Source organism: Corapipo altera, unplaced genomic scaffold, assembly GCF_003945725.1.
Source record: "Corapipo altera isolate COAL_440 unplaced genomic scaffold, ASM394572v1 150, whole genome shotgun sequence".
Taxonomy (NCBI): Eukaryota; Metazoa; Chordata; class Aves; order Passeriformes; family Pipridae; genus Corapipo; species Corapipo altera.
The window spans coordinates 1,182,491-1,201,158 of record NW_020884941.1 but is presented as its reverse complement, the minus strand read 5'-3'; the positions used below and the strand labels follow the sequence as shown (position 1 = coordinate 1,201,158).

At 48.4% G+C, this 18,668-nt stretch overlaps 1 protein-coding gene across 1 annotated transcript in view; it reads right to left on the bottom strand.

The window, feature by feature from the left end:
- The window catches only part of TBX5 (T-box 5), a 39,960-nt gene that overhangs the window by 13,529 nt on the left and 7,763 nt on the right, over nucleotides 1-18,668 (bottom strand). Inside the window, exons 5-7 of the mRNA XM_027661621.1 lie at nucleotides 18,452-18,599; nucleotides 16,145-16,297; nucleotides 7,372-7,463 (exon numbers count right to left, since the gene is read on the bottom strand). Of these exons, the coding sequence (XP_027517422.1) occupies nucleotides 7,372-7,463; nucleotides 16,145-16,297; nucleotides 18,452-18,599 (393 nt within the window). The remainder of the gene's footprint in view (nucleotides 1-7,371; nucleotides 7,464-16,144; nucleotides 16,298-18,451; nucleotides 18,600-18,668) is intronic.

Genomic DNA, 18,668 nt, shown 5'->3' with positions numbered 1-18,668 from the left:
CCCCTTCCCCTGGTGAAATGATTCCCTCGCCGTGACAGAGCTCCCTAAGATCACCTATGCCACAAATTCACACCTAGCAAAAAATTCCAGGGAGCAAATTCAAGATGACTCTGTAATCTCAGAACCAGAAACCTTGTTTACCTCTGCAAACTAATCAAAACTGAAGAAAAATTATACATATAGACCTTCACAGAGTGTCCACTTTCTTGCTTATTACCACACTCTGAGGGAGCAATGATTTTCAAAGGGTTTTCATGTGCAGACTAGAGGTTTCCTAATGTACCAGCCAATGCAAAGTAAATGCAACTGCCAGGCAAAAAAACTTACTAAAAGTCTTTTACAAATGCACAGTTTATAACCAGGAAGCTTCTGTATTGAATCATCCAACCCCTACTGGCCCTAGGCAAGTTATTTTAGAAGAGGTTTCTGATATTTCTGTGACATTATATACCAAGGCTTTCCAAAGCTGCTGTAGGTGATGGTAACAAGGCTTCAAAAGACTTATCAAATATCAGATGCCAAGGATCATACTGGTATCTGTTCAAGGTCAAGATGAGCCATGACATGGAAAAGGGATTTCCCCAATGCTTAGTTGCTTCCATGTTCTAACAGCATCCTTTGAAGCCCTTGAGCTGACCAGATCTTGCTCACAACATCAAATCTGAGTCTAAAATCTGATCTAAGGTCTATTTTAACTCCTCCTTGGTCAGTCACTACAAAAGGACAAATGTTTGCTGTCCTGTCAGTCCCAGCACCTCCCAGCCCAGTGGTGCAGAATCAACCCCCAATTCCAGATGTGCAAACATAACTCACTGGCTTTGGGGTTTATATTTCCCAGGCCACCAATTGTTGTCCTTCCTGCTGAGACTCGAGAGTAGGAAAGAAATGGAAGTCAGCCATAACAGACATAGAAAAAGGAATTAAAAAAAAACAAACAAAAAAACAAAACAAAACAAAAATATATATATATAAAAGTGACTGGAATAAATATACCATCTCCCAGGAAAAAAAAACTAAACCAGAAAACTATTGTCAATGCACATTCACTTCAGCTTATTTCCAGCATCTTGAAATCAAATTGAACCACTCTCTCAAGAGGCTGTCTGGGGAGTCTGAAGTGGATAAACTACAGCAGGAAAGGACGTGGTAGGAGAGGAATTACTGAGTACTTCCTCCAGCCTCTGATTAAATACGACCTCTGTCTGTGTGGGGACTGCAGAGCAGTCCCACAGAAAATAACACCCAGGCTGGATGTCCAGTAAAACAAGTCTAAATGTCCTCTGAGAAATATGTGGGGTTGTTCACTGCAGCTTTTCCATCAACATATCAAGTGTCCTGACCTTCCTGCAGGAACGTGCAGGGGTCCAACAGCCCTGGACTGGGTGCAGACGTGGGAATCTCGCGTGGTTTAACAAGACCAAGTGCTGGTGCTGCACCCAACCCTGGTATCAATCCAGGCTGGGATGAGCAGGTGGAGAGCCCTGGAGAGAAGGACTTGGGGGTGCTGGTGGGGGAGAGGCTGGACCTGACCCAGCATCCAGAACCCCCCGTGCCCTGGGCTGATCCCACAGAGGGGATTCTGCCCCTCTGTCCCCTCAGGTGAGACCCCCCTGCAGAGCTGCTCCAGCCCTGGGGAACAACAGCACAGGAAGGACATGGAGCTGCTGGAGAGAGTCCAGAGGAGGCATCAAGATGATCAGAGGGATGGAGCAGCTCTGCTGGGAGGAAAGGTTGGGAGAGTTGGGATTGTTCAGTCTGGAAAAGAGAAGCTTTGGGGTGACCTACAAGAAAGATGGAGAGAGGCTATTTCCAAGGGCCTGGAGTGACAGAACAGGGGGAATGGCTTCACATCAACAGAGAGTAGCTGTAGATTAGATATTAGAAAAAAGTTCTTTACTGTGAGGGTGATGAGGCACCGGAACAAGTTGTCCAGAGAAGCTGTGGATGCCCCATCCCTGGAAGTGTCCAAGGCCAGGTTGACTGGGGCTTGGAGCAACCTGGTCTGGTGGAAGGTGACCCTGCCCATGGCAGGGGGTTGGAATAAGATGATATTTAAAGTTCTTTCCAACTCAAATCTTCTATGATGATTCTATGGTATGTTTTCAACCAGTGCTTCCACCACTCCTCTGAGCAGTGCAGCCCAAAGAGATCACTGCAAGAAACCCAAGAACCAGAGGGGGATCTAGAGCATCATTATCAGGCAACTAAAAAGGTAGATTCCTGCAGAAAAATGCCACTGTTCATGCTGGAGTAAGAAGAACACAAGAGGAGATGGAGAATGGATGTTGGCCAACAGAGACACCACCAGCATCCCTTCGTGCTGGGCTGAGCTTCTGCAGGTCAGGTCCTGCTGAGCAGGTCCCCCAAAGAGGGTTCAACAGAAGAAACTGCAGCTACTCTGTGTTTCTTGAGCTGACTTTCTCACTTTAAAAGCACTGTGGATACCCTCTAGCAAGATCTGCAGAGCTTTATTTTGGATTTCATCTGAATTCCATCAAATTCTATAGGATACACTTCAAGCCTATGGTTTCCAGTGGGACTTTGACCAGCAAAATTTCCTCAGGGATGTTTGCTGGAGGAAAACATCATCTCTCCAACCAATGTTATAACTCTAAAGCTCACACTGAAAATGTTTCAGACAGCACGTGGCTCTTGGGAGGTTTCAATGGCAGAAGATGGGAAATGGATGTGGATGTAAAGATGTCATGAGAAGACACGAGAAGAACAAGGTGGTTTGCAGTGGGCTGAGACCTACTTGCATTAGTCAGCCTGGTGCCTCCCAGCCCAACATGATAACATTCCAAGGTAGACAATCCCTAGAGGCTCATCCATTTATTCTACTGCCACCTCAAAATGCACTGTCATCTCTGTCACACCAGCTCTGAATCATGGAACTGATTTTATGTCCTTTGTGTCTGGCTCAGTTTCTGTTCTCGATTGCACACGGGAATCTCAGAAATAGTTCCTTTGGAGCCAACAAGATCACTGGGGATTAATGCCAAAGGCAGCAAACTGTGGCTCGTGATCTTTGACAGAGAAAACATACCCATAAAATACCCATCACTCTGCTCTGTCCTGTGGATCATTCTGGATATTTGTCTCACTTTGAAAGGACCCAACGAGGGATCCAAGAGCCATCGTTTCATGGAATCATTGTTACTGTCAGAAGCTTTCCCAATAAGAAGCTTCAAGGACTAAATTGCATTAATTTGAGTGAACAGTAACCAGGGCCTCAGACCTCCAGAAACTCTTCAGCACCCATAACAACCACCAAAGACAATGAGAGTTGCAGATGACCAGCAAAAATTGGTTACAGGGTTTATCAGAATTGCCCTCACAGTGCTCCAACCCCAGACCCACAAGCTCTACTCCCCTGCCGTCCTTTGGCAGTCACACACTGAAAAAAATAATAATAACAAAAGCTGTGACTTGCATGCAACCCCCCAAATCACCAAATCACCCAAATCTGTGGTTTGTTAGTACAGCTCCACTGATTCTCAATGTATGGAGGATTTTCAGGGCAAAGCCCTACACTGGCATCTGCAATGCAGATCTCATCTCTCTGCATAAACTTCACCCTCTGTGGGTTTCTGCCACATGCTTTGCTCTTGCACTCCACACCAAATCCCCCTTGGCACAGGGAGAAGCTCTAAGTGGAGGCAAAAGAGATTTTTACAGCACACAGGGGTAAGAGATCCGAAAGGAATACTTTACCTGGAATTCCCAGCATCACAACTGCATCATTTTTACTTGATTTATGGTTTTTCAACTCCAGTATGACCACAGGGTACAGATGTAGTACAACTCACATCCCTCTGTGCATTTTCCTCTGGTGTGATTTCCTTTCTTTTTAATACTTTTGGGTATTTTTCACTAATCAAAGAAATAACAAGCTCGATCTCACGCTCAGAAAGTGGAAAACTGGGAAAAGCCTGTTCTCCCAGAACACCCATCCCACCAAAGAAGCTGATAAAGGAACCCTGCATTCCTCAGGAAAGAAAGGCAGTGGGGGCAAAATGAACATGCATCAGAAGTCTGTGTTCACTGGAATTTGGATCTCTCTGGATTCATGGCCATTCTTTTTGAATGAAACCATCTGCTGCTGAAAGGCTCAGCATCACTGCTGAATGAAGTTTGCTACCTGGACAGACTTACTAACTTTTTTTTTCCTGGGAAACAGGAGAAAAACCAACATGGGGAGGCCTTGGAAAGGAGAAAGCCATGGAGAGGGAGGGACTCAAGGACATCTCCATCCACCCTGCAAAGCTCCTGTTCCCAGACATCCCCGGGACAAACACGTTGCTTTTGCTTGGCCAGAGCACATGGAGGCAAACAGAGATGGAGGGAGAGCCCCAAGACCTCACTCTGAGCTCACCCTTGGCACTGGAAGTTGTCTTTCTTCCCTGCTTTGTCTTCTTTCTTCTCAGTCCCTGCCTTTTGCTAAGGGTAGGTGTTCAGTGGATGAATCATCCTGCCAAGTCTCCACCAGCACCTACACCTACTTCACTTCTTCCCACTGCAAGGTCTGCTCTGAGGTGACTGAAATCATCCTGAACCCAAGAAACTGGTCTCCCTCCCATCCTCTGACAGCCAAAGGGGCAAGGAGACCACCAGGGCTGGTTGGATGGTGGTTCTTTCTGTTAGGAAGGGCTTCATCTCGGGTAATTTTAGCTATTCAAAGGCAGGGAAGTGCTCTAAGCCAATCATTTGGGCTCTGCAGGTGAGATGGGCAGACAGAGAACTCCTCAACCACCCTGCTACACATAGAGTGAGCTCTCAAAGGAAAGTCTGCAGGAAATTAAGAAGCATTTGAGATTTAAATAGAGAAAACACAGAGGTGCTGAAGTTTTCCTCGGCATGAAAAACTCCTTCCCTCCATGGCTGTACCCCTTAATGAGATGATCAGTGACCTGATGAATGTCAGGTCACCAGTTTCTGATGCAAAAAGCAGTGCACTCTTATAAATGTGTGGGTTTTCCAGGTACTTTTTTCATAATGAAGGAATAGCACTAAAAATACATCTTATCATATTCTCCAGGGGCATAAATAGACATCAGTCCCCTAAAATCAAGATAGACTTACTTATACCTGCCAGTTGGGGAGTGGGTCCATCACTGGGAAACGACTTCATATACATACATTGATATATTAAAGTATATTTTATATACCTTTAATTACATTTTAATATGAATTTATATGTTAAACCTATATAAACCCACAAAAGGCAGGCCATAGTTCTCTAGCATACTCAATCCTGAATGGTTCTTTATCTTATAGACACAATCTATTTTTTATATGTACAATTTGTTTTTATGTATAACTTATTTTATATATGTTTTCCTATATTTTATATATAATTTTGCATATATTCATACATACACACAAAAAACCACAAAGGTGGGCGCATATTTCCAACCTTGAATGGGTCTTTATTTCCCTATAATAATCTTATCCTGCCCTCCCTTAAAAAAAAAAAAAATGACATCTTTGTAAAAGCACACAGCATTTCTATGCTATCGGGGACAGAGGATAAGTTATGAAGGAAGTGAACATCAGAAATTATCCTGTAAAGCCAAGGCTGTGGATTTTAACCCTTTCAACCCTGCCAGGCCTGAGGGGGGAATATTTATATATTCCGAGCGTTTCTGTTCGCTGGGATCACCGACTACGACCGCAGGCCTGTGTAAAAATGCCAAGCAATTTTTAGCACAGGCTCAGCGTGGCTTGATGCCACGCTCTTCACATGGCACAGGGCCTTTCCTAAGAGTCCTCCCTGTTCTGCCTCCTCCGAAAAACCCCCGCCGTGAATGTGAACCTTCAAATCTTTCCATCGACCGTAATGAAAGGGTGGTTTAGCAGCAAAAAAAAAAACTGAGGGGAGGGGGGGGAAACTTCGTTACTCGAGTTCCAGCAGGGGCTGGGAGGCTGGCACAGGGTGGGGGGGGAGCTATTTCAAGTGGTAGAGCGCCCATAAATAAATAAATATTGACACATGGTGCCAGGATCTGTGCTTGTCCTTGGAAAGGGCAGGCAGGGAACACAGGGCACATTCAGGAGACCTCAGAGATGATTTAGATTGAGAAGATTAAGAGTTATAGATGCCTTTTTTTATGCGTTATATATTGGCTTTTCTGGGGCTGAGCCTGAAAATGTTTGTACACAGGAGTACATTTGAGGAGGGTTCTGGGCGTGTTTGTGGGATTGCAGGAATTATTTGCTGCCTGACAGCACGATTTTCCTGGCTGGGCAGAGCCATGCTCAGGTCATCAACTGCAGCAACCAGGAGAGACTCTGACATCTGCATTCCAGCCTGTGGTGACCACCTACAGCTGGTCCTGGCAGGGCAGTGGGAAGAACCCTCCCATCAGAAGGTCACAGGGCAGGTCCCTACAGCCCTGCACCAAGAGCCAGCGCTGCCAGAGAATAAGGGATTGGAGTCACTCCTCCCCTCCTGGATGGAAAATGCTATGTTGAGCATCTCCATCTGTCCTAGGTGTAATCATGGCTATGGCACTGTTCCTGCAAAACATTTGCACCAGGAAGCAGCTTGACACATGGACAAAGTTCAAAGTGAAGTGAAAGGCACGGAGTTAATTACCGGTAGGACCTGACATTTAGAAAAAGACTTTAAACAGGATTTTTAAACAAGATTTAGGTTTGATTTTCAGGCTAAAGTGCTTACATCCAAAACTGAGATTCGCAAAGGTCTCCTCAGCCACCTGGCCCTGGAGATCCTGACGTTTTCCAACACTTTCTTCCTTCAGCCTGAAACCACCACATCTGCACTCCCGCTCTGCACATCCAGAACCGACCGGGCAAACACTCCCCTCCTGCCAAAGAGCCTCATAAGGCAGCGACAACACAACACAGGGCTCTGCAGCAAGATCTCCAGAAGCATGTGGAGCATCCTCACCAAACATACTCCTGAAACAAGGCTGTGAGCTTTGTCTTTAAAGCTCTGTCACCTGGGGAAAAAAACCAACTCTTCCACGGCAGCCTGATGGCCACAGCTTCTCTGAGCTGCTCCAAGTCTCTGGTTGCTTTAAACAGGTCTAAGCCCATCTGCAGCCACAGAGACGTTTGTTGAGCACAAAGCTAGAGGTTGTTCTGGATGGGGACATCTCACAAAGAAATACAAGGTCCCTGCAACCCAGCAGCAAAGGCATTCACCTCGGAGAGGGAAGGAGGGAGGTCCTGAATTTCGGCCCCACGTCCTGGTGGTATTTCAACAACTCAATGTAAAATGCAGACCCCAGGGAAGGGACTGCCACTCTATCCTGGCCTATCCCGAGCTACAAAGTGACACGCAAAGCCAAGCCCAGGTGGTTCTCACAGTCCTGAGAGGGTCCCCACGATGGAGACAGGTGTTACCTCTGCATCCTGGACATCCTGTGGAGCTCCATGTCGTCGCTGCCGCGGAAGCCTTTGGCGAAGGGGTTGTTCTCAATCTTGAGCTGGGTGATCTGAAAGGGAGGAAACGCAACGGGTTCATCGCAAGTCCAAGGCATGGCCTGGGAGAGAGGGGATATTGCTTATTAAACTCAATCCCGGTAGGGATGGGAGGGAAAACACAGCTTTCAGGAACTCGAGTCATCCTTCAGCTCAGGCACCGACCACTGCAGATGGACCTTCCTCTAGATCACTCCACTGGAGAAATATCTCCTGTCAACAACCTCTCACTCCTCCCAGGCATGTCCCATAACTAACACGTGGGACTGCAAACACACACACACACAAATTTCTGTCTGGAGGAAATCTGCTTTCTTAGAGTTCTTGCTTCCTTTTTGGTGTCAAGACACAAAGAGCTGCACCGACTAGAGGACCAGGGGTGGGAGTCATATTGTCTGAGCAAATCCCACTGACACCAACAAGCATTTTTTCATCAATGTGCAGCCATGAACAAAACCTCAGCTCTCAGACCCTGCATCCTCTCAGACCACCGAAGCTCCCTCTTTCTGTATTTCAGACCAGCTAAATGTGCTCCAGGTGCTCTGCATCTGACCTCCTGCCCCAGTCAGCCCCACACCTAAAAGCACTGCATGCACTAACTACCTAAAGCACTTGGAGGGCAACTTCACCTGTGACAATCAAGCCCTGGAGGATTATTTGTCTCCCCATTAATTCCAGAAGGAATTAAGAAGGATGAGTTCGCTCACTTTGTTGGCTGTCTTCAGCTTCTAAAATTTGCTGGGATCAATCCCCCTCAGACTCAACTTTACAACATCAAAGTTAAACATTTAAAGCAGCTGCTGTACAGAATGTACCCTTAGCCAAGGGAACTGTGACACTCAAAGAGGTGCAATCCCCTTCTTCACACACCTCTGATGGCTTAGGTGAGCAGGATTTTTCCAGCCAGGGGTTGTCATTTAAGCAAATATTAATTGTGGACCAGCACCACCCCAAAATTCCCTGCGGATCTTGTACAAACCCACTCTGCCATCCCAAATTTGACACCAATGCTTTGGTGGCATTGCCGAGCGGGACCGAGTCTGGATCAGGGGTGATGTTGCTGCAACGCCCTAACACAGAGACAGAAGAGGCAACAGTTCCCCTTCTTGTCTTTCTCCATCACTGCCTGGCAGTCTGAGCCCTCAGCCAGGAGTCAGGAGAGCCACTTGCCCAGGAGGAGAGACAACCCTGTGTTTGCCACTGGAGGAACATCCCTCCCTCTCCGCGTTTTATGGAAACACCGTCCCTTCCTTCCTGTTGAAAGTTGGCCAACGGGAAGGAAAGAGCTCGAGACTGATGGCGGGGGAACAGAGAGAGGTTCATGTTCACCAACTCAAGCACAAACAACCGGGCCCACCTCTTTGCCAAAATTCAAAGAGGAAAATCTGGCTCAGCTGCTGTCAATAGCAAACCCCGCCAGGTGTCTGCACCACCAGATTACTTTGCTCTTTTCTTGTCTTTTGGCATATTTTTTTCCAAAGGCCGGTTGTTTATTTGCCATTTTTGCCTAATTCAGCCCCAAATCTGTCACGAAGACCCTATCTCCCCTGTGCTTGTCCCCAGGGCATTCCCATTAATTTGGGACCATATTTAGCACATAAACAGGGCCTTTGGGCTTTTTTTTCCGTCACGCATTTAAGATTTCAAAGAGAAGGGTAAACAAACAATCTCTTTGGCCCTTTGAGGCATTCTCCAGCAATAAAATAAAGGCACATTTTGTAATTAAAAGCCCTGACTAATTACACAACCAGCTGTATATTTTGCAAAGAAACGGCCTATCGGTTTCCACTGGTGAGGTGGTGACTCTTCTATAAGGAATAATGGGCATTATTCAACGTTTTGAATGTTCCTGAAGCACAGTAAATGTACAAGTTGTCCTCCCCTGCTGACCCCAACGGGCAATATTTGCCTGCATAAGTGAAGCCCTTCAGTGAGCGAGGATTTACAGCGTTGGCACCGGCACACGAACGTACAAAGGGCCGGATTCATCCCAACCTGACCGAAGGCATTTTAACCAAGGCGCCTGCACCAGGAACCTCGTCTCCCAGCTGGAATCAGTGGAGGGAGATGGGGACTGCCAGAGGGCACTGGGGCTCTGAGGTGGGTAGCACTGCCTTCACAGGTCCCCAGTGCTCTCTGTTCACCGGAGAAGGAGCCATCAGTGCCCTGGCCCCTAATTTAAGGGCCTCAGATGAATGCCCTGTTTGATTAATCGAGCTTTTAATCACCCATGAAACATCAGACAAAATATTAAATTAGCTCTGGAACTTGCAAATATGTTGTTTTATGACTAGAGAAGTCTCCTAACCTGCATCAGGAACACACAAGCAAAAGTATTAACACACAAGTAAAGGTATTAACACACGTGTCGGTGGCAGAAAGCCCCAAGTGAAATCATGGCCTTCAACCTCCTTCAAATTGGGGATGTGCTGGATTGAGGACATCTAGAAACCAGGGATTACAGAAGGTTTTGAATTAATTCTCAGATCTTTGGAGTACTTAGATAGATTAGAGCTCTCAGAACAGAGATGGTAGCTCATGGCACCAGCCCTAGTGCAAAGCCAGATTTAACAGAACCATACACAACAAATTAGAAAACAGAGAAAAAGTCAGTGAATCCCTGCTTTAGAAAACAACCTGTGGAAGATATTTTGTTTGGCCAGTTTTTGCCTGACTTACAAACTATTTCAGAGGTGGAAAAGCAAACCCACGGGTGGAAATAACCTTCTTCTGGATCAACTTTGCCGTAGCAAAACTCAGTTTAATTGACTGTAACTCACGGAGAGAGGGAAGAAAAGCTGTCAGGAAGTCAAATGACAATTAGATCATGAAAAATTAATAAAAAATTTAAAAAAACAAAACAACTTCTTGCAAGGTCATTAAGACAGAGTGCCCAGGGCTAAGTTATACAGCACAGATTCAATAAAACTGTAGGGTTTTGGTTTTGTCGCTGAGAGAAACCGATGGCAAAGTCTGCTCTGACCACTGATTTCTGAAGCTGCCACAGACCCTTTGAGACAAGAGCTTTCCAGGGTGAAGCCTCCCAGAGTTACACTTTTTTGGGGTTGTCTGACCCTTTGGGTTCACCTTCACTTGAACAGGAGGTGACAGTTCCCAGTACGATCAAATTTAGCTTTGAATCTTCTCAGATCAAGGAAAAACACTTTTTTAAATTGTTTTTTATGGACATGTATTTATATGGGTATTTGTGCCTAAGGGCTCATGAATATCATTATGGGCAGGATCAAAACTACCACTGAGTATTGGGGTTTTCTTGTCAAGAACTTGCCATAGTAAGATCTTTCTCAATTGCTGTTAGTTTTAGAAGTTAGGGCAAAGTTAAAACTTTGTTAGGGGTGATGTGTTCCACACCAGGAAAACGCTCTGGGCTCTATTTTGTTTACTTATCTTACTATCAGTGTTTTTTTTTAACACTTCAGCTAAGGGAAAGCACACTACCCTGACCTCTTTGGGCTCTTCCAAAACTGTCCTAAACTGTTGGGCATTCTGGAAAAGGGACTTCATGTTCTGCAAGGGATGGAGATCCTTAGTTTCTGAGCTGCCTTTCTGGAACAGGGACTTCATGTTCTGCAAGGGATGGAGATCCTTAGTTTCTGACCTCTTTTTGTCAACAACTGCCCCACTTGGAGAACTTAAAAGTCTGAATGGTGAAAAAAAAAAATCACCATTCAGGTCACCCCATTGAGTGCTGAAGAGGTCGAGGTGGTTACCTTTGGGAAGAACAAACATGGACCTCCCCACACTGTGGGGAAATGTGTTGTTCCTGCCCTGCAGGTGACCATGGTCCTGCTCAACGTGACATAGAGGGGCCAGGACCACCCCTGCCACCCCTGCATCTCTCTGTGCTGTGAACCATGGGAGGTTGGGCTTGGGGCTGGAAAGCACAGAGCCTTTTTCTTTTGCAGTTTCATGTAGCCCAGGTGGAAACCAAGTCAGTGTGGAGCAGGAAGCCAAGCCAGGGAAGTGGGAAGGAAAGAAAGAGATGAAGACAAGGTGCCTGCTGAGACTCTGGACATCTGGCTGGGCCAAACAGGAGCTGGATGGGCAGCTGGGACTTGGAGCCCGAGGTAAAGGCCAGAGGAAGGGGGGTTGCTGGCAGGGGGGAGAAGATGCTGAACCCAAAGCCAGTGAAGGAAATGGGAGAGGCAGTGGCTGGTCAGAGGTAGTGGTGTGAGACAGAAGGGCTCTTTGAGGAGGCTGTTGGCTGAACTGGGAGACAAGAACGAAGGATGAGAAGAGACAGACCTTGCACAGTGTTTTGGGGGAAGGAGGTGGGTCAGCAGGCAGGAGTGATGCTGGAGAGAGAGAAAGTGTCTTTTCTGAGCTTGAGGAGGGCTGGATTGAGAAACAAAAGGAGGCAGGGAGGCAGGAACAAGGCTGAGGACAGAGGGGCAAAGGGAGAGAAGACTGGTTCAGGCACAGGTTGGGAAGGGGGGAAGGACACAAGACCTCTCGAAGGAAGCACTCTGCTGCCAAGGCCTGGAATGGGATTAAGCATTTGGGAGCAGAGATGTGAGGAGCCCTGGTGAGGGTCAGTGAGACATAAGCAGCTCACTGTCATCCTGGAGTGACCAAGGGCTGCACAGAAGCCACTGGCTCTGGCAATGAGGAGGAGACATGTGGTCTCACCTCGCTTAACCCCGGGGAGCCCCATCTCTCTCCTGGGAGATCCCCCTTCTGAGAAGAGCCCTGAGTAAGGACAGGGGCTGCCCCTTCTACCCATGGAGGTGGGAAGACATGGGGTCAATGACCTCAGGCTGGCAGGGAGAGCTGCCCAGAGTTCCTGCACAGAGGAACTCCCTGGAATGCCAGCCAGGCCACCACACTGGTGGCCTCTGCTGAAGTGATGGAGGTGGCCACCTGCAACCAAAGACAAGGAGAACTGAGCTCTCAGAAGAAAACACCCCAAGCCCAAGGACCTGCCCACCTCCTGCAGCAGCTACACCCACCCAGCCCTACAAGATGCCTCGAGAGAGCAACAAGAGGCCACGGTGCTCAGAGGATGAGCAGCACACGCAGCTCTAGAGTTGAGCAGGATAGAGCAGAGGTTGATTTGGCCAACTTACCAGCACCAATTTAGCACAGGGTCTTTCTAGGGGCAGGTTGAACCTGTATATTCAGAGAGCCCACCAGCTGCCTAGGAGTGCATCCCGTTAGCCTTCAGCCATTCCCTTCCCTGGTCCTCTGCTTTGCTCTGCTGCATTTCTGGGTGCCTGCAGCACCCCAGCAGGGGCTAACAATTCCTTAAAACAATTCTGGCTACCAAGAATGTTAAATAGCTTCGGAGGAAAAAAAAAATCAGCATAAAACCGGATATCCAGAGGGGGGGACACCAATATAAAGCCCAAGTCCAGCTAACGGGGAAAGTAGGTTGTAAAAATTAATGAGAATAATTGTTGTGAATTCTTGCTTTTGAAAGAACCCTCATGAGGGCAGAACCTTCATTATTTCTGTCTATTAGGGTTCATTTCCTGGTCCTAAGCAGAGAGCTAGTACCTAATAAATACGAGCTAGTAACACAATGATTTAAGCTACAGCAAAATGGTACTTAACTGCAGGGGAACTTAATATTTGGGAATCAACCTGATTGCAAGCACCCATTGTGTGAATGGCAAGGAAATGAAATGTGCATGTGACCTATTTTAACACCTCGGTATTTCTGGGGTGTTTTTCAGGGTTGCAGAGATGGGGGAGGTGGTCAACAGAGCTGCTGACAACAGCACTGAAAACTTTACCAAAACCCTCTTCGTAGCTTAAGCCTCTTTTTGGGGAGTAAGGCTGGGGAGAGGGAGATCCCAGGGTGCTTAAATATCTTTTCAGGCTGTCTAAAATATCAGGGGAAATAAGCACAAGCCCTACACTGGGATTGCAGCTGTGCTATTGAAATAAATTGACCGATCTGGAATCAGGCAAGTATTTCTTTGAGCTGTGTAAGCACAGACTCAAATGCATTTGTGGGCGAGTCACACAATTAATACTGTAATAGAATTCAACCTTAGCACAGCTCTTGAAACCTAAAACACATTGTGTATATGTGTGTGTGTGAAATGCACGGGTGTATAAAAATTACGTGTAAAACGCGTCGGGATCTACAAACTGAACGTTTGGGTGGATGGGAAAGTTTGCACAAAGGATGCTCTGCAGGTGATGGGTGGGAGCGAGAGAGAAATGACTGTAAATAGGAAAAAAACAGGCAGGAAAAGGGACAGGCAGGGCCTCCCTGGGGACCTCCAAGCAGCAGCCATGGACTGGTGGTACCGCGGTAATTTATGGCAGCGAGAAATGCAGTCATGAAAATGCAACACGAAAATACGGTTTGCCAAGCAACATCTCAGCTGGGAGAGCTGAACTCGGGTTTCTGCCAGGGTTTTTTGCCACCCAGCTCAGCTGGAGGATGTTACTCCTTGAGCAAAGCAGCATCTGCAGCAGCCCCAGTATCACTCTCCATCTGCACTGGGGCAGGTTCCAAATCTCATTCCCTTCCCTGGAGGGAGATGCCATTTCGGGTAGATCATTCCCTGGTTTATTTTTATGGCTCTATCTTTCTCACTTGGGTCTTTATCTTGGGGCTACGGCCACGGCTCTTTCTTTGTTCCCCCAACGATCCAGCGCAGCAAGAGGAGGAATGTGCGTGTCGGGGAGGGAAGAGGGATGTAAGAGTATGTCAGATGTGTAGGGGGTGTGTAAAATCTGTCGTGGTGTCTGCGTGTGGGTGATGTGTCTGCTGGGATGGGAGTGTGTGTGTCTGTAGGGATTCCTGCCTTTGTCAGTGCCTATGTTTTGACAGAGACAGATACACAGATGTCATTTCTTATCAAACAGATGTTGCTGATTTACAATCAAATATTCCTGCTCCTCCTAATATGGCAGTTTTCCCAAACTACTGTACTTACATGTTTCTGCTTTGCTTTTGTTTTATTTGCATGACAATTTCTTTTCCTATAAAACAGTCCTATTTTTCTTCAAAGCAAAGCAGTTAAATTCAGGTCTGTTTTCTCGTTGGGAAAAGCCTTTAAAGCAGGCAGTGTGTCCTGTTTTATTAACTCCCAGTTCTATTAATATTATATTCTTTCTCCAAATCCATCAAGCAGAAGTTAAACTTGATTTTATAGCATCCACAGCGGAGTTATAATTTAAGGCATAATTTGGCGAGGACTCAACTTGGATTCAGTTTGCTTGTCCTGGCTGTGCCAACAGCTCCTATTTTAAAGGGCAGGGAAGTATTTTCTTTTCTCCCTAGTTACGGTGAAACACTCTTTCTTCTCCAGCCCAGCTCCACTCCCTGCATCTCTCCCGCCAACTGATGGATGGAGGAAACCCAATTGTTTCATGCAGGTTTAGGAGTTTCCTACTTTACATCTCCAGGAAAGCATCCCGGGATTTATCCGGGGTGCTAAATGACTTGTCTTCATTTGCAAAACAATTATTTCTCTCTATCTAGTACAAGGAGCCATCCTACCTGCCCCTGAGCACAACTAAAAGCTTGGAGTAAGCGCTTTCTCAGTGATTAAGCGAGGAATTGGGGTTTTTTTGCTGAAGGAAAATTGACTTTTTGTGGGGCTCTGCCCAAGAGAGTGTCTGTGGGCAGTGGTGAGAGGCAGTTGGGGAAAGATACCCCTTATATATCTATGGATAACTACCACAGTGGTGGAGAACTGCTCCAGCCTTCTCCTTCCTCGCTGGGTGAGGAAGCCCAAAGCCAAGCAGGGAAGGAGAAAGGGGGAATGAGTTCATCCCCCCCAGCGGCAGCACCCCGAGAAAACCCTTATTCAGTCCAACCCTTTTCTATTCCACCGGAAGACAAAGCTCTGCCATTATTTTCGTGCTTTGTTTGCCTGGGCAGGCGGGGAGCTGATCTCAGGCAGAGCCTCCCTTTCCTTCCCGGGCCTCCCGGCAGCCAAGCCCGCAGCCCCCCGCGCCCTCCCCGCGGGGTTATCAGCCCCCGGCCGCGGAGGGGAGCGCCGGGCTCCCTCTTCCAGATTAGGAGCCTTTGACCCACGGGGAGGGGGGGAAAGATAAAGGCAACTTCCTCGGTTGGTCGTCTCCGTCTGAGCAAACCATCCTGTTGAGCTCAGCGAGCCCCTCGGCTCGCCCCGAGCCCCGATTTTGGATGCTTTGTGTGGCCAGGAAAAACAGAGGGGATGGGAGTGTGAAGAGAGGGAAGAGGGGAAAGAGAATGGAGAGGATGGAAAAAGAAAGGGGAAAAAAGAAAGGAGAAGGGGAAAAAAAGAAGGGGAGCGAAGAAAGGACAAGGGGGGGAGAAAGAAAGGATAAGGGAGGAGAAAAAAGAAAAGGGGGGGAAAAGAAAGGACAAGGGGGGAAAAAAAAAGGGAAGGGGGGAGAAAGGAAAAGGGGGGGGGAAGAAAGGACAAGGGGGGAGAAAGAAAGGACAAGGGGGGGAGAAAGAATGGAGTAGAGGACAAAGAAAAGAAGGGGAAAGAGAAAAGGAGAAGGGGTGAGGGAAAGGAGGTAAGAAAAATGAGAAGAGGGGAAAGAAGGAAGAGAGAGGAGGAAAGAAAAAGGAGAGGGAGAAAGGGACAAGGAAAAGGGGAAAGAAGAAGGGATGCAAGGAGAAGGGGGGCGGGAAGGGGAGCCGAGGCCCTCAGGAAGAGCAGCGGGAAGAGGGAAGGAGCAGGACGCGGTTTGCCGGGCGGGGTCCGGCCCAGCCCCTCACCTTGTGGTTTTGGTAGGAGGTGACGGCGATGAAGGCGGTCTCCGGGAAGACGTGGGTGCAGAAGGCGGTGTTCTTGGAGCCGAAGCCGTTGTTCTCGTCCGCTTTCACGATGTGAAGCCGGGGCTGGTATTTGTGCATGGAGTTCAGGATGATCTGGGCAAAGGGAGAAGGAGAGAACATCCCGTGGGAATGGAGCTGGGACAGACCGGCGCAACCACAGCTGACCGGGGCAGGGGAAGAAGTGGAGAAGGGGGATCTCCTTCCCAAAAATCCTCACCTTCTTCATTGAGGAGGGCTGATTTAGTTGCTGGGGTAGGGGGACATACCTGTGCACAAACCCCCTCGCTCAAGGAGCCCGTCAGGGCCGGGTGATGCTATGAAAGGTGGCTCCTCACCCAGCACTCCCAACCCCAGCTTTGGGCTGCGCTGCTCTTTCCCCCCACGCCCCCGAGGGGTCCGGAGCTGCTCCCCCAACACTTTTCGACATCCTGAACCTGTTGCTGGAGGGCCGGGGGAGACTTTTCGCCTTTCCAGTCCCTTCACAGCCCCCCAAACCTCCCAGCTCACCACCACGGGACATCACAACCCCCACACACCCCAGCGGGGCAAAGAGTCCAGAAAGAGCGAGGGAAGAGGAGGACTGGAGAGATTTAGGGACGCATCCCCCTCTCGCCCCATCAGCGACCCGCAGAGGATGCGAGGAAGAGGAGGGTGGCGGAGGTGGGGAGGGATGACGCGCTGTGTTCAAGATAAAAAGCGGTCCCTGCTCGGTACCGGGTTAATCTCGGGGGAAAATGGGGGGACCGAGGAGGGGGGGAGCGGCGACGGGGGGCCGCTCGGTCACGATAATGACTGCCGGACCCTGGCGACAGCGAGACGCAGCGCGTCCCGCCGCCGCCTCCCCCGTCCCGGGGGTTTAAGCAAATTGCTTTGACATCCAGGAAAGTCGTAGACATCAACGGTGAACGATCTAATGGTTTTTAATTTCATTACAGCGACTCTAATTGAGAGGCTCCTGGCGCAGCTCCTCCTCTGAAGTCCCTTATTGTCCCCTCAGCGTCTTCGGTTTGTTTAGAGGGACTTTTTCCCCACAGCCGCCTGTTCCCAGCGGGGATGCCTGGCCTCGTCCCGCCGGGGCCGGATCCCCCCCTTCTCTAGGACTGCTCCCCAAAAGCACCCCGAGGGGTGGGATGGGTCCCCCCTGGCTGAGCTGCTCCCCTCCCTCTTCCCGGAGCGGGTGGAATTGGGGAAGATCCTGATCCCTGGAAAGCACCTCTTGCAAACCGCTTCGCCGCTAGCCCAAGGTAAAATTAAAACAAAATTAAAACGAAATGAAAATTATGAAAAGGAAAGGGAAAACAACTCCCCAGCTGGAGGTGCAAAGGAGCGCTTGGAAAAGGATGCTCAGCATTGGGGTGGGCTGGGGGCTCGGCTGGCTGCTCTCCCCAGCCCCCCTGCTCACTTCTTAGCGACCACGTGGGCAAGGATTTAATAGCACTAAATTTATCGTTAAAAAGCAAAGGGAAACAAAAAAAAATAAAAAACCTTGGAAAAAAATGAAACTCAAGTGTTGAAACGAGACTGGAGAAAAATACGCTCTTGGACAGGGATGGTGGGATCTGGATTCGCATACCCGCTCAATTATATATATATTTCTTTTTATAGATATATATACATATTATTCATACACGCACACATATATTTGCTCAGAGGAACTCGCGTCTTTGGAGACCTTCGAAGGAGGGCTGTTCCTGGCTGCAGAAATCACACAAACTTTCACGGCCTCACGAGTCTTGCAAAGTTCTTTTTATGTCCAAGAAGTTCTAGCGGGACTTCAATTTTTTTTATTGTCTTTAATTATTGTTGCCTTTTTCTCTCTCTCTCTTTTTTTTTTTTAATCGAGGTATCCTCATGGTTTTAGGTCCTATTCCCTCCAATAATTATGCCTGATTGATTATACCTGTTAGGCAAATTCCCACAGGCAGCGAACAGATTTTTAACGATCCAAGACTCCCCGTGAGATTAAAACCAGGTAGGCAAATACTCGATTAAGCCGGGCGAGTTTGATCCACTAGCGAGCTCCAGCCCACGGGGTCTGTACTCAATTCCCACACAGCGTGGTGAAATAACCCGGGTTTAAGGTTTATGCTTCTATTTTCGGGGTTCATCCCAGACAGAGAAGGAAATAACACCCCACCAACACCACGGATTTGGGCGTGGGTGACACTGCCAGGGCTGGGGGGACACTCGTGGGTGCTGGACACACCGTGGGGCCCCGGTAGCCCTTCTCCCGCTCCTGGTACTTACGTGTCCGAAGGGATCGAGGTGGTTGTTGGTGAGTTTGAGCTTCTGGAAGGAAACCAGCTGCCTCATCCAGTGGGCACCGGTAGCCGGGGAGTCGGGATGCACGTACAGCCTCCCGGGCATGGCCGGCTCTGCCTTCCCCGTCACCGACCTGCGTGGGGACACAGGACTGAGCTCCGGGCACGTGGGGGCTGCCCTTGGGTTCCTGCTCCCCATCCAC